Source organism: Silurus aristotelis, assembly GCF_946808225.1.
Source record: "Silurus aristotelis genome assembly, chromosome: 4".
NCBI lineage: Eukaryota > Metazoa > Chordata > Actinopteri > Siluriformes > Siluridae > Silurus > Silurus aristotelis.
Genome location: NC_139577.1, coordinates 626,667 through 641,578, shown reverse-complemented (window position 1 = coordinate 641,578; position 14,912 = coordinate 626,667). Strand labels below are relative to the sequence as shown.

Below are 14,912 nucleotides of genomic sequence, written 5' to 3'. Positions count from 1 at the left end.
ATACCGAAGGATTCCTCTAAAAAGGTATTTGTGCGGCTCAGCTAAAGGAACATCAAACATCTTGCTAAAAACTCCATCTTGTGCTATTCGGGATTTCCCTCACTGAGGTCGTTTCAAAGGCGAATCAATAAAAGACATATTGAAACCTTTAATTGCACGACGCTGTAAAGTTTTACTACGACGCATTACAGCAACACATTCTGAAAATATTCATATGTATAAAACTTGTCATTCTGATTCAAAGCAGTTTCGTGGAGGTTTTGTTTTTTTCTGTAATGCTGTGAAAACTTCAGAGCAAAATCCCCGCAAGCACAAACGATCGCTGGTTGAGGTGCAGCGGCCAACAAAGAGTTCCAGTTAAATCTATTAAACATTAACTGAAGGGGTCGAGTCGGGGCCAGACACCAGAACGCTGCTTGGGACTGTTTGTTAATACCAGTGACCTCACCTTGGGTATACTCAGAGGAATGTTTAGTCAGAACTTAAATTAAATGGAAACAAATAACACTCACTAACATTTCAACGCTGATTTCTTATCAACGTTTCTGATTTCACAACCTTTTTAAATTATGTTTGTGAGGCTTGTGCTTTGGAATAGTGACAAAAATGTAAACAGTTTTTTTTTTTTTGTACTAGTAGAAGCACGGAAAAACTCTTACCCTGTAGCCACCCATGCGGTCTTCTGGCTTGAACGGTCTGCCGTTTTTGAGCCAGTGTAGTGTCGGGTTTGGGTTTCCCACCGCTGCACATCGGAATTTCACCGTGTTGGCTGCCGGTACAGCGTGGAGCCTTTTCTCCATCTTTTCTGGCGAGGTCCAGCGCGGTGCCCCTAAAGACCAAAAAAAAAAAAGGTGTTAACGATCGCCCGCTAGCATCGCTCACTGACAAATCATTTTATAAAAGGATGCGTTTCACGTAGACATCCAATGCAAGACCAAATGTCTTTTAGTTTGCAGTTCCTCTGGTAGACATTTTAGATTTTATTATTTAAGATGGATTCTATCCATTGTTGATAAATTACAGCACAGATTAGCATCCAGTTTATCATACATTTTTGCCAACGATCTTTAAAAGTGCCAGAACACATGATGCACTCAGCTCCATTTTGTTTGCTCCAATTAGCTCAGCAGAAGCACCAGAGACCAGAAGCCAAAGCCAAGGGGGACAAGAAGGCAAGTCCCAAACTGTTATTCACACTCCAGGATCAGCTTAACAACACAGCCCATTGTAGCGAACGTCACCGTGCAATTCACACCAAGCGCCTTAAATAAAGCCATATTTGCTTTCCCTCTAGAACACAATATACAGAGAAAGAAGAGAACAAAAATACCCGGAGGAAATGGAGAGTGTAAGAAATTCGAGGCGGGCCAAGAAGAACGAGACCATCCAGTCTGATTTCCTTCACTTTTCTTTATTCAGCTCATTATAACTGTGGCTCCTGTTTGGAGTATAGATGGTGAGGGGGTTAGTCGGGACTAACAGGGAACGTTTTGGGAAGGACATGTGGTTTTGATGAAATTCAGCGTCCACATTCCTTTCAGGGACCCCATCAGGACTTGAAACCAAACACTGGAATAAACTTCACATATTCCTCGCTTCTACTTCAAAATTCTGGATTCACTTTAGTCACCTTTTTTTTGCCTCCTTCTCTGGAGTCATATTCTCTCAAGAACCCAAGAGTGGTTTTTTTCCCTCTGAAGGGAGAAACAGGAAGATCTCACAGAGCAGTGAGATGTTTCTCAAACCATTAAGTTTAAAACATGAATAATAGCACTGTTACATAGCAGCACCCTTGCCTCCTATAAAACGCTCCTAATTACTACATTTCTCCATATATGGTTGATCTCCAGTCGATTTTTGGTGTGTGTCTGAACCGGAAAGTTTCAGCATAACTTGATAGCAAACATGTAAACAGAGGTCTTCCTTGTAGCATGAAGGCATGCAAATTGGTTTTCCTTCACTCTCACTCTCTGTCTGATGATAAAGAGATCTTTCTCCTCTCTGCATGCAATCCCATTTGTGCTTCCTTCATCAAGTTCTCATCAGCACTGCAGGATTCTCCCGTTCTCACCTCATTTTTGTCTTTTTTTCCTTTTAACCCTCTGACCCTCCTGACCTGTCTGAACAACAGGACACCTGGTATCTTTCTGTCAGTATCTCCCTTGGACTGGCTCTCGTTTCTTAGTGGTCAAAGATGAACAAGATGTACAGGATGACCCTTGGGCAAGAAGGGTGGTAGGATTGCATTCCCATGGCCCCTGCCCAGACATGCTACATTTCAAAGCAGCTGCCCTCCCAAACCCCAGAGAAAGCTTCCCACTAAACCCATCCTCTAATCCAGCACTGGGGTTTGTTCTTCACTTTACCAACCTGTCAGACAACAGATTAAAAAAAAGCTTTGGAGACCTCACAGATCTCACCACCGTTGCTCACGCTTCACAAGAAAAAACCGGAAAAGTCTGCAAAAAAGCTTTTTGCTCCGGGTTGTCTGCTCCAATACATCCAAAGTGGCCAAACACACAAAAAAAAAAGAAGCATGATGTTGAAAGAGGAAGAAGATATGCTAGCGTGTAGTGTGTTGCTGAGGCCCACTCTGCGAAGAAAGAGTTCTTAGTGGTTCGGCTAGGCACGCTTCCAAACCATTGAGCCCAAAAACTGCCTCAAGCACACTGTTAAACACCGCCAAACTTCCCCCATCCTCCTGCAATCCCCCCTGCCCCATTCACTACCACTTCCATCCTCCGCCAAAGGCCAGATCAACACAGCGCACACAGACAAGTACTGGTCCTGATCCAAACCAGAGCTCGCTAGTTAAAAACCTTATAGCTTCATTCCTTCTTTCTTTCTTTCCCACCCTCCTTCTCTTTTTATTTTTTTCTTAATCAGTGAAAGACGGCAAACTTGCGTGGTGCCAGAACAGATTCTACTTGTTTTTCTCTGTCACCGAACCCAATCAATATTCTCTCCTTGTTTTTTTAGCCTTAAAGCAACATTTACAAGTTTCAGCATTGCAACGACAAAACTCTAACAGATCAAACCGTATTTTTTTATTTCTCCTGCTTCCGATCCCGTACACAATATACATCAAGGCAGACCACACCAGCTCGTAACTTTCTATATGCGCTCTTTAAACCATGCCTGATTCAAAACACATCTCTGTTCAGGTAAATAAGCAGACCAGACGAGTGGTCTCTCTCTCTCTCTCTCTCTCTCTCTCTCTCTCTCTCTTCCTCTCTAATGGACAGGTTTGACTTACGGGCGCCTCTCGACCGAGCTACCTGAGTAAAAACGAGTATGAGAAAGGAGAAAAGAAGAGCGGAGCAATGCCAGGAATGTGTCTGCGATGACATTGCACAGAGCTCTATACAAGTCTAAAAAGCTTGGTGACAATCACTTGACAAGCAAAACCGCACTGAAACGCTCTTCTCTCAACAGACCCACCATGCTTTAGAGGCAACAAAAATGATGAATTTGTGACTAAGATGACAAAAAATACCTCGTAGGAAAATAACCAGAGTTCTATTAGGAGAGAAAATCTGCCTGGAAATAAAAAGGACAATTTTAAATATACACTACAACAATGTGTATTATAAACAGACGATTCATGATTTTGTTTATCCAGCAGTTTCACTGTAAAATCCCAACATGGAACAACACTGAGAGGAGACACAGTGCAGGACTCCTAACGCCGTTTAAGGTTACAGGTTTTACTTAAAACCTTCCACCACCTTCCTCAGAAGCTTCTAGTCAACGCTGATTTACCCTCTGCCCCAAAACTAACTTCTAGTCAAATAATATTCTAGACACCAGTGCTGAGTAAATGCCCCCACGCTGATTTTTTCAGATACTCACGCATCTGTTCGGTGTCTGCCCCGACATCATCTGACCGCTCAGCGTCGTCCTGATCGTCACCGGATGAGATGGTATCTGCAAGAGCACCGGCAAAACTGTAACCTTCCTGCTTTCACTCCGTCTTTCATAGCTCTATATACATGCAATACTTCTACAGCTACTTAAATCAAGACACAATTTGGGAATGTAAGCATTAGCATGATTGTTTCTACTGATCAACTACTGCAACCTAAAAAACAAACAAAAAAAGGGGTGTTTGAATGCTATTTATATTGCAGATGTAATGTTTAGTCTAGAGAGGAAAGTCCAGAAATAGCTAAAGACAACAAACAATAACGTTAGCATTCCCGTGTTGGAAACGAACCACTCCACCCTTTCATCACTCGCAATCATCAACATCCGACACCACAACATCCAAACTCCGAAATACAAGAATGTGTCTAAAGCCCAGCTTTTCAAACAAAGACGTTTTATGTACGTTTTATTGTTTCAAAAAATCGTGTCACTTCTCCTTGACACTAAATGGAGGTTTGGACTGGCCAAAAAGATAAACACACACTGAATCCTACACAAAATCGCGTCGCCATTTTTAAGTCATATTTCCCGAATCGGGCTCGTAGATGGGCGGTGAAGGTTCTCATTCGGGCGTGGCGTCTCACCTGTGACATTAACAATGAAGCAAATGGGATCAGTGGCCTTAGTGCCCATGGCCTGGCATGCGTACAGGCCCGAGTCGGTTGGTGCGGCATGGCGGATGTGCAGCTGCTCACGCTCAATGAGCGTACGGTTGTCCGGTATAAGCGACGTGCCGTCTTTGGTCCACACGATGGCAGCTGCCTCGGGCAGCGGGCAGTTGAGCTTCACAATGTCTCCTGGGTGCACTGAGCACACGGTGGCCTTTGTGCTCTCGGAAATGATGGGAGGCTCTGCAGAGCAAGGGCAGGGAAGGGACGAGCGAGAGAAGAGAAAGCGGTGAGACAGGGTGCATAGGTAAAGTCCGAGTGACAGAACAGAGAAAACATGAGAGCGAAAGCATGAGAGAACACCATAATGACCCAGCAATGGCTTTTTAAATTATTTGTGTGAAAGATAGAAGCAAAAAAAGAATAAAAATGAAAGCTCACCCATCAGTGCTTTATAAATTGAATCGATTTTCCAAGCACAGGACAAAGTCTACAACTAACTCAATTTTTTAAATCAATAAACCAAACACTGCTTTGTTCACAGGAAAGTCTCAAAAAAGAGGCAAAGAATGTGAACACTGACTGCCTCACCACAGGCCTCCTCACCTTCTCACCTACATCACTACCTGACTTTACTAACACCTGTATAGTGTGTATATTTACACAAAGAGATGGACTGTGTGAGCAGCTGCAGTAGCATTAATGATTTTTGCAAAAGTTTATTCCTCTACAATTAAAACTGTCCTTCGTTTTTTTCCCTCTTGTCTGTTTCACTCAGGCCCCAAATGTAGTCCATAATACAATGTATTCATGTGACCAATTATGTGCAATTTCTGCTTGTAGAGTCAAAAAAAAAAAAAAAGACAGGAAATCAGATTGTCCTCCAACATCTGTTCTTCATTTAAAGTCTGCATAAGACAAACACAAAAAAAATCTATAATAACAGCTTATAACGGTTCTGCTATCCATCACAGCCATTAATGCAGCATTCAGGAAACACAGAAATGCAACAAACTTTTTTCCCATCGTGTCTACAGCGCAAAACAAAAGACAGGAAATTAAAGCAAATGCGTTTTGAGCAAGAAAGGTGTGTTTTATAGATGATATATATATATATATATATATATATATATATATATATATATATATATATATATATATATATATATATATATATATATATAAATAAATGTGTGTGTATGTGTGTGTGTGTGTGTGTGTGTGTGTGTGTGTGTGTGTGTGTGTGTGTGTGTGTGTATGTGTGTGTGTGATTGTATATATATGTGTTTCTGCCCAACACAGAAATATTTTGTAGTAAATGAGAATATAATCCTGCAGCAGAGGCAAAAAAAAGCATGGAAGAACTTGCCAGAAAGTTTGAGTTTGATGAGAGAGTGCAATAATTAAAGTGCAGCAGCATTCCCAGGCTTCCCTGTACACCGCTTTCCTTCAGCACATTCCTGCACTATTATACTAGCCATAACTGCTTTCACAGAAAAAGAGTGGAAAGCCGGATCACTTCACACACAGGGCTAAAAGGGGGCCCGGGAGCATGCATGACAATCCCAACCTTCCAGCCATAATTGCCCTACACAGGTACAGTCGCTTTATTGTTCCTTTTTTTTGCCCCCCCTTTGCTTTCCTTTATTCTGGAAATAATTAAGTCCTTCTTTTTTTTTTTTTTACTGCACGGTCATGTGGCAGTTGATTGATGGGAACTGTATTCAGCGCCTTATGTTTCCGGAGGCCTGTGTATGGTGAGCAGTTAGTGAACTGTTATTCGCTGTGTGCTTCCTTCTATTGTGCGATCAAAGCCTAATCTGGAAAAAGAAGAGTGCGGCGTGAGTACACATCGTCTGTTCCAACCTGAGACTCATTATTCCAGGATTCAATAGTCTAGTCACACGTCACACGTCACACGTGAACCTTGAAGACATTAATTCAGGTGAGAGAGGAAGCCTCTTCCATGTGCCTTGAGACTTTTTGAATATTCGGATCGATGTAAAAAAGCTTGAAAACAGACGAATGCCTTTAAATGTCTAGTAAGTAATAGAGAGGAGTTAAAGGGAGGAATTATCACAGGTATAATCACATGAAATAATAAAAGGAAGGCAGAAAAGCGACGCAGGTGAGACGAGCTCTGGGCAAAAGACTTCTGAAAATATTTACTGGGTTTATCATTGAGAAAGAACCAACGATAAAAATAAACGTGCTGGAATAAAAAAATCGAGCCTCGTGTCTGCTTCCTGTTTTCAGGTCATCACATCTGTTCAATGCCATCAACACCTCCTCTTATCCTTCTCTCACCTCTCACCCCTGCCCTGGTGACCCCATGACCCTGACCCGCATCCAGCCTGGACCCCCTGCCATCCTCTGATTTTCTGGTTCTTCATGGGAAAAACACAAGTAAACGTCCATACCTTTAAACAGACCCTCGTTTAATACCAAACCTGAACTGCGGTCAAAAAAAAATCCCATTCTCACAGGAAGTTCAAAAGAAAAAATGTGCACAACAGCAAGTCGGTACAAATCAGTCCGACAGGTGGAACGAAAAGTTTGCTTTCACGCAGCTTGGTTTCTGATTTGCACCTCTAAAGCGGCACATCACTGACGCTTCCCCCAGACAAGGTCCGTCATCCAATTCTCACATCGACCTCCACCACTAGGCACCAGGATGCACGTGTTATGATTGAGAATCGAGTGAATGTGACACGTTCGGGGGAAGCAGAGTGGTGAAATCAGCATCGGATAACACCTCATGCCGTATTCCTCAAATTCATTCCCACATCACTGATAACAAAATCGTAAACCGTCAATATACGAGAGCGGTTAAACACACACACATACACACACACACACACACACACACACACACACACACCGTCCCATCCGCCTCCAGTTCCTGTTTCCAGTCTCCTCCTTCCTCATTTTCTCACCCTTTCTTTTTTCTCAAACAGGCCACTGAAAACTTTTCTCTCCCCCTTCCATCCTGACTTCTTTATTCTGATCTTTTCAAATTCTAATTTTTGGCGGCTTTATCGTCATGACAATGCGCACACAACCAAAGGGCACAAATCTCTCAGGGGCGTCCACAGCAACCGGCTTCCAGACCATAATCTCGGGCGTCTTATAAGCTGTTTTTTTCCCATTTATATAATCAAATATATATAACAAATTTTCCCATTTATATAATCATTTGCTAAATTGTGAGAAATATTTGGAAAAATTGCTGGTTTTTTTTTCTCAACAGCGCAAAACTTTCCGTCTTACACATTATTAAAGCCTTCAACTTCTGGTGATAGCTCCTCCACAACATCTGCCAGTTGTGCCCAGAAAACACGGGCAACACATTTAATGGAGCCAGGTGTCTCACTCATACACACACACACACACACACACACAAATCCACAGAATTAACTCAGTAATTCCAAATACAACTCGAGGATCAACACGCCACCAGACAACAACGTTCACTAATATCATCCTCGTCCACGGCTACCAAACTGCAGCTGTCCAGTGTTTTCAGTGGTTCGGTTCCAGAGCGTGCGTTCACGTTCACGTTCACCAGAGTTCACATAAGAAATTGGAACGTGAGCAGATTTTTTTAAAAGAGAATCCAAAGTGTAAGAATGAAATGGTGTTTGGGAATAACACACCACCAGTTCCTGCAACAGGACCTTCAGTGATAATCTCTTATCATGTGATACTCAGGGTTTCTTGCTCACTCTTCTCCTTAAAGCCGAGAAGCTCAGAAGACTTCTGACTCAACTTCTGGTGATTTAAATCAGAAAAAGGAAATAAATCCAGATCTAAACCTGCCAGCAACAGATTATAGCAAACATTTTTAAAACCAAATAAAATATTTTTATAAAATGTACAAATGATATGATCTAATGATCTTTAAATTCTTCTCTCGATTCCTTTGTGAAAGCCGAAGCGGTAATCAGAGTCTCTCATTACATCTCCATGCACTCCCCCTACACGTGCACTGGTGTTACAGGTTCTGAGCTTTCTAGCAGGAACATTCAGGTTCCACAGGGGGGAGGAGTTAAATACAGACCTGCAGGGGTAAAATGCGGAGGATGGGAAGAAGAAGGGGGAGGTTTGTAGATCTGAAGGATTTCCAACCCAGAATTTATACCAAATGGTTGACTTTGTCTTCTTCTGTCTGAGCCGATAATTCATTCAGACGCAGCAAAACAACTCTGGTCCCTGTATTTGTATTAAATTGATCACCAAATCCAAGGTGTTGATTTCAACCAAATCTTTTCACGCCATGGTTTTGGCAATGGTGCTGGCAATCAGGAGAACCAGGACACTGAGATGAAGAGGGAGAAACTTTGATCCTGATGTACTTCAGACCTTGTTAGGTGTGTGCGTTTTAGCTATTTTCATATTCCCACACTTCAACACTGAGCTCTTCTTCTTCTCCTTCTTCAACGACTAACACATGACACGGATTATTCACCATAAACCTCAAAGTTTGAAAAAAAAAAAATGACAGTAAGAAAAAGAAAGAAAGAAACTTGAAGAGGAAACAGCTTGAGAGCAGCAGGCAATCCTGACACACAACTTAAATGAATCTGACGAGCCTCTACTACTACACTCTCAGCAGAAAATGCAAAGCAGGAGCACATCTGAATATGTGAAGAAGGCAGTGCCAATACATGATCTCCCAGGGAAACTCCACTGGACGTAGCCAGAGGGAGGGAAGGGTTCTTCCGAGACCTGTTACTAGACTAGTAGTTTTTCTTTCCATGCTGTGTGTGTGTATATATATATATGTGTGTGTGTGTGTGTGTGTGTGTGTGTGTGTGTGTGTGTGTGTGTGTGTGTGTGTGTGTGTGTGTGTGTGTGTGTGATCGACTAACCCAGTCCTTAACTATTCACATGAAACTCACAGACATTGTGTAAAGATTTTTTTACGTGTACATGCAATTACACACTAAACTGCATTTTTTCCACTTGGGTTCAAATTTTTTTATACTCCTTTTAAACTCCTTGAGGATTATGGGTGAGTGTTGAAGGAGAACTGAGCAGCTTGTAGGAAAAGCCTCCACAGCACATGATCTTTCTTAGTGGATATTTTAGCTTCATCATACGACCCACCTCACATCACAGGGGAAAGAAGTGCTGAGAAATTACAGACTGAATTTTTATAGCACTTAGTGCAAAGAACAGTGAGGTTAGTTCTGGTGCGAGGGGCGGGGTTTCTTACAATGTCTTTGTCAGACCTCCTTATAATTAACACTGTAATTAAAGCGCTGGAATTCACTTAACCAACACAACAGCTATAATCACACCTATAATCACCTGCTGGGAAATACGTGTTGGAGCGAATGAACTCTTGACAGCGGTTCTTGTTACCGATCCTTCAGTCTTCAGTCTCAGACAAACAATATTGTGCTTTGAGGAAGGTAAGAATATATATTCTTGTCTCAACATTACTCCCTTCTGAGATCAAACATGCTTTATTTTTCTCCCAAACAAACTATGAGCTGCGAGCATGCATGCCAGCTAGCAGGAGCGTGTGTGGTCCACGGCTCCAAACGTCATTAAATTTAGTGCAACGCTGGGAAAGAAAATAAGACAAGAAAAGACAAACACATCACAAGTGGAGCCTCAGAGAAGAAAAAAACAAACAAACCACAAGCTGTTCTGAAAACAAGTCCCAGGTATTTCGGCTAATTGAAAAGCCAGACAGGTCGAATCTGGTTGAAAGGGAATGGTGTCAAACCGCAGAAGTCACACCGCTCTCAGTTTGAGCTGACCGAAGTAAAGAATGGAAATATATCGGGTTTTTTTTTAATTAAACCGTCTGAAAGCTCTTCCGGCAGAACCAAAAATCTCACCACAATTTCCAACAAAATCAGTCCTGGTCCACAAATGAGACGTTCTCACAGCAAGTGTTGCTTCACTGCACATTCCATATAAATGAAACTAACCTGACATGAGAACAGAGTTGGTCGAGTCCAAACCTGGTGTGTTGAGAACTTTCCCTTCTTTGCCATGTTCATAAAGCCATTGGAGTCACTACTGAAATCTGTCTTTTCAGACGTCTGGCTGTACTCACCGTCAGCAATCGTGGCCTCCTCCTCTTCGCTGGGAACGATGGGCGGCCGAGCCCGGACAGCCGATGCCAGACTCACGAGCAGAAGCAGAACCGTGAGCCATGGCCAGGTGGGCATGGCGTCAGTGGCGGACACACCTCCCCATCCTCCTTTCCTCCACCTCCCCCTGGACACTGATCCCATCTGATGACCTCCACCCAACCATGAACTGCAGACGGCTGCTCATGAACTGAAGCTCACTGGAAGGATCCGATCACCTGCAGGAAAACAAGAGGCAGAATCAGAACCGTGATTGCTGCAGTAACTATTTATGAGACCTGTTCTCGGATCAGGCTGAGCGTTTTACAATTCATTTATGCTTTACATGTTCATCACTAAAACGTGTCAGCAACAATTGGAGGTGTGTGTATGTACAAGTCCCATGTAGCTAAATGCTGTCAAACAAGCTGCACCACACACACACACACACACACACACACACACACACACACACACACACACACACACACAAAACACACATACCAGAGTACTCATTCTATAGAGCACTAATCTCCCTTCTGTTTTATAGTCACACACCTTGCACAAAACAGTAAGATGCTTTTATTTGTTTGTTAGAAAATGATGGCAGTAAACAACAACAACAACAACAACAACAACAACAACAACAACAACAACAACAAATAAAACGCTGTAGTACAGCACTATTCATGACACACCGCTGGTAGGTTCATACACGTGGCCTGAAAGGGAGTATTTCTTTCTCTCTCCTTTGAAAGTGAGATCCGCGGGGACGCGCAACAGCTGCGGTTCTCGAACGCGCGCGCACGCGTCCAGCTGCGCGTCATTTATTAGATGTTTACTCTCAGGCTTTTTACTGCGCAGTCGGGGCAAATGTGGCGATCTGCCCCCCAGAAAAATCTCAAAGGGTGTTAGATCATGTGGAATCGGGCAGTTAGAGGAAGAAGCAGCTTGCGTTCAAACTACACAAAACCACAGCTACTCAAAAGTTCATCCAAATCCAAGTAAAAAAAAGTCATGCAATTCTCTCTCTCTCTCTCTCTCTCTCTCTCTCTCTCTCTCTCCAACACACACACATCAGTCGTGTTTGTAAATAATTACACTCTCAAAGAAAACCCCGTCACCTTAACGCACTTATCGGCAGCATGTTAATGACGACAATTGATTTTTGTTGTTTTTTTGCATACAATGGAGTGAAGCAGTCTCGAGCTCACAGACCATCAACAGCGCTGCTTTCACATTCTAATCACTTTACATTTGCACAATAAAATCTCACTGAATGCGCTCAAGAGATTTACGAGTCTTCCTCCATGCACACAATCAGCGAGAGCATGCATTCATCTCCAGCTTTCTCTCATGATCGCTGCACTTCAGACCTCTAGAACCAGGACCATTTATTCATTTGATTTCATTACATAAACAATATAACAGTCAATTCCAACGTGAAGAACAAGCAGCGAACGAAACTGTAACCGAGTTTATATTATTTTTGTAAATATGTTTTGTTTTTTTGTTTTTTAAATAAACCCGCAAATAAAAAAAACCTACACCTTCACTATTTTATTCCATCAAGCACTTTTTGAATGGCGGGTTTATTTTTGTTTAGCAGTTCAACACTCACACACACACACACACACTAATTAAATCCAAATGCGCGCTCTGAGTTTCCCAACACACCAGTTTTCTCCTAAAGGACAGTGAAGTCTTTCACATGCTCAATATTAACATATTCTACTAAATTAAACCTGCACCAGGCTTCTAAAACCACACACACACACACACACACACACACACACACACACACACACACAAACAGTGTCAAGAGTTGAATAAAAAAATTTAATCAAACGCAACTTTCAAACTCACTCTCTCTCTCCGTCTCTTTTCTATTTGTATAAATCACACACACACACACACACACACACACACACACACACACACACACACACACACAGATTGGACACTCACTCCTGCGGCCCGGGTCGCTGATCTTCTTAATCCGCATGAACGAGTGAAACAAACGACTTCTCTTTTTTTTTTTCACTTTTTCTTCCAAACTTCTCGAAAAAAGTTCACTACTCCAAATTCCACAAGTCGTCAAAAAGCAGATAAATAAATAAACAAAACAAACAAAAAAAGTGGAAGAACCAATCAGTGATCCTTCTCGGAGAGCAGAAGCGCCAGATGGGAGCGTCGCAACAAAACTCCTCAGGAATTTTTGTTTTTTTAAATAATTTATTTATGATTGTTTTTATTATCCGTCCAAATAGTTTTGCAGAAAGCAGAGCGATGCGGCGTCTTTCCTCTCCTTTAGAGTCATTCAGGTTCTTGCCCGATGTAAGATCCTCCTGGACTTCTTAGATGGTCCGCAAACTGCGCTCGTCCAGGATCAGCTAAGAAGAAGAAGAAGAACTCCTTTGAAAACGTGCGGAAAGTTAAAGCAGCGCGCGCACGCACAGTAAACACGCATTACACGCTCGCACGAGGAGATCAGTCCGGTCACTGAGCGCCAAAGCTCTTCTCAGTCTCCGAGGACCTCAGGCTTCTTCTCATACGCTTTTGTCAGGCTTTTTTTCCTCCTCCTTCCTCTTACGCGCTTTCTCTCTCTCTCTCTCTCTCTCTCTCTCTCTCTCTCTCTCTCTCTCTCTCTCCCTGAAGAAATGTCACTCCCCCACCCGCTCTCTGAAACCTGACACGTTTCCTGACTGGAGCTTGTGGCCTCCAGTGCGCCAATGAAAAACCTCAGAGAAGTCCAGCACCCCTCAGCAGTGCTCCTACAGAGTCCATCAGCCAGAGCAGGCGTGATGGAGAGTCAGAGTGCAGTGGTGGAGCTCAGAGAACTGAGTGGAGCAGAAGCCAGACTGGAAACTCTGCCCGACCTCCTCTCCATTCCACCTCTCCTCCTCCTGCAAGCCCCCCTGGCATCCTGAGTTTCAATCTCATTAGACCACCGCCGCCTAGTGGTGACATGTATTACACATCCAATTAGTGATTTCCTCCTGCTCATTTGCATATTGGGTTGGAGTTTCCCACAAGGACAAATACGCTTTTAAAAAAGATCTATTCAAGGCTTGTTGTTGTTGTTGTTGTTGATGATATTTTTTTGTCTTAATTCTGTTTTACCTTCAAAACTTCAAAAGAGCACAGAGAAAGAAAAAAAAAAAAGAAAAGAAAGAAAGAAAAGAATCTTCCCAAAACATCTGGATATTTAGAGCATCCATTGTGACTTCAACATTTTTATTATTATTATTATTATTATTATTATTATTATTATTATTATTATTATTATTATTATTATTATTATTATTATTATTTAAGTGCTGCACCAACACTGATTAGATTTCACTTACTGTAACACTGGTGTGGTAAAATATTTCTGGATGCTCTTGTTTTAAGAAATCTGATGCTAGAATAATTTCTGATGACAAATGATCAGAGCAAACAAAACTCTGATTGGAGTGGGTAAACACTTCTTCCCTTTCACTCACAGCGACACTAGCCAATCACAAGCGTTTGTGGGTTCGAGCAGACAAAAGAGATCCAATAGTGCTTTCTCCAGAGTTCCTTTAAGGAAGCACATGGTAGCTCCATCCCTGCCATCTGAGAGACTTCATATCAAATTCAGTTCAAATCAGTTTTATTTGCATCGCGTTTTTAACATTGTCCCAAAGCAGCTTCACGGAGATAATGAGGTTATGAAATTGGAATGTTTAGTGCCTATTAGTTTGTTCCTTATAAGATTATACCTATACAAATAAAATTTGATTTGATTATACGATTAAAGGAGAAGAGTTAGCTAGCGAGTGGGAACTGGTGAGACACAATGAACTTGAGCGGGTGAAATAACAACATTTTCTTCTTTGCAATAAAAATCTAGGTCAAGATTTCAGGAGAATTCTGAATGTTACACCGCATCTATAACATTCTCATGTAGATTTAAACTCTTTTTGAACTTTCCCTACAATTTCCTACATTTCCCACAATGCAATGGCAGAAAATGGCAGGGCGTGACATCATAAAGAGTTTGAAGAGTTTTTTCCACTACCTTTTGCTTAGTTGTCCTGAGTGACCATTATTACTTTTCCATTATAATGAGATTCATGTAGCGTGTAATGTGTCAGCTGGATAACGTCAGTAAATTTCTCATAACGTTGATCAGTGTCAATGTTATGGATGTACCCAAGTTCTCTGTATGTATATTAACAGATCTAAATCCAATACTGCTATCAACTTCTCTGAAACGTGAGACAACATTGTTCACCATGTGAGCAGCCACGTTGATACGAAG

The 14,912-nt window shown here is 42.1% G+C and overlaps 1 protein-coding gene across 11 annotated transcripts in view; it reads right to left on the bottom strand.

Moving 5' to 3' along the window:
* fgfr2 (fibroblast growth factor receptor 2) overlaps positions 1–13,495 on the bottom strand; it is a 31,922-nt gene extending 18,427 nt beyond the window's left edge. For 4 of the 11 annotated variants that reach the window (XM_083539130.1, XM_083539132.1, XM_083539127.1 and 1 more), the window contains exons 1-5: positions 12,593–13,495; positions 10,609–10,863; positions 4,512–4,778; positions 3,853–3,927; positions 660–829 (exon numbers count right to left, since the gene is read on the bottom strand). In XM_083539130.1, the coding sequence (XP_083395256.1) occupies positions 660–829; positions 3,853–3,927; positions 4,512–4,778; positions 10,609–10,789 (693 nt within the window). In that variant the 5' untranslated portion in view covers positions 10,790–10,863; positions 12,593–13,495. The remainder of the gene's footprint in view (positions 1–659; positions 830–3,852; positions 3,928–4,511; positions 4,779–10,608; positions 10,864–12,592) is intronic. The other 7 variants (XM_083539134.1, XM_083539137.1, XM_083539133.1 and 4 more) reach the window with 2 other exon arrangements.
* Between the last annotated feature and the right edge of the window lie 1,417 nt (positions 13,496–14,912).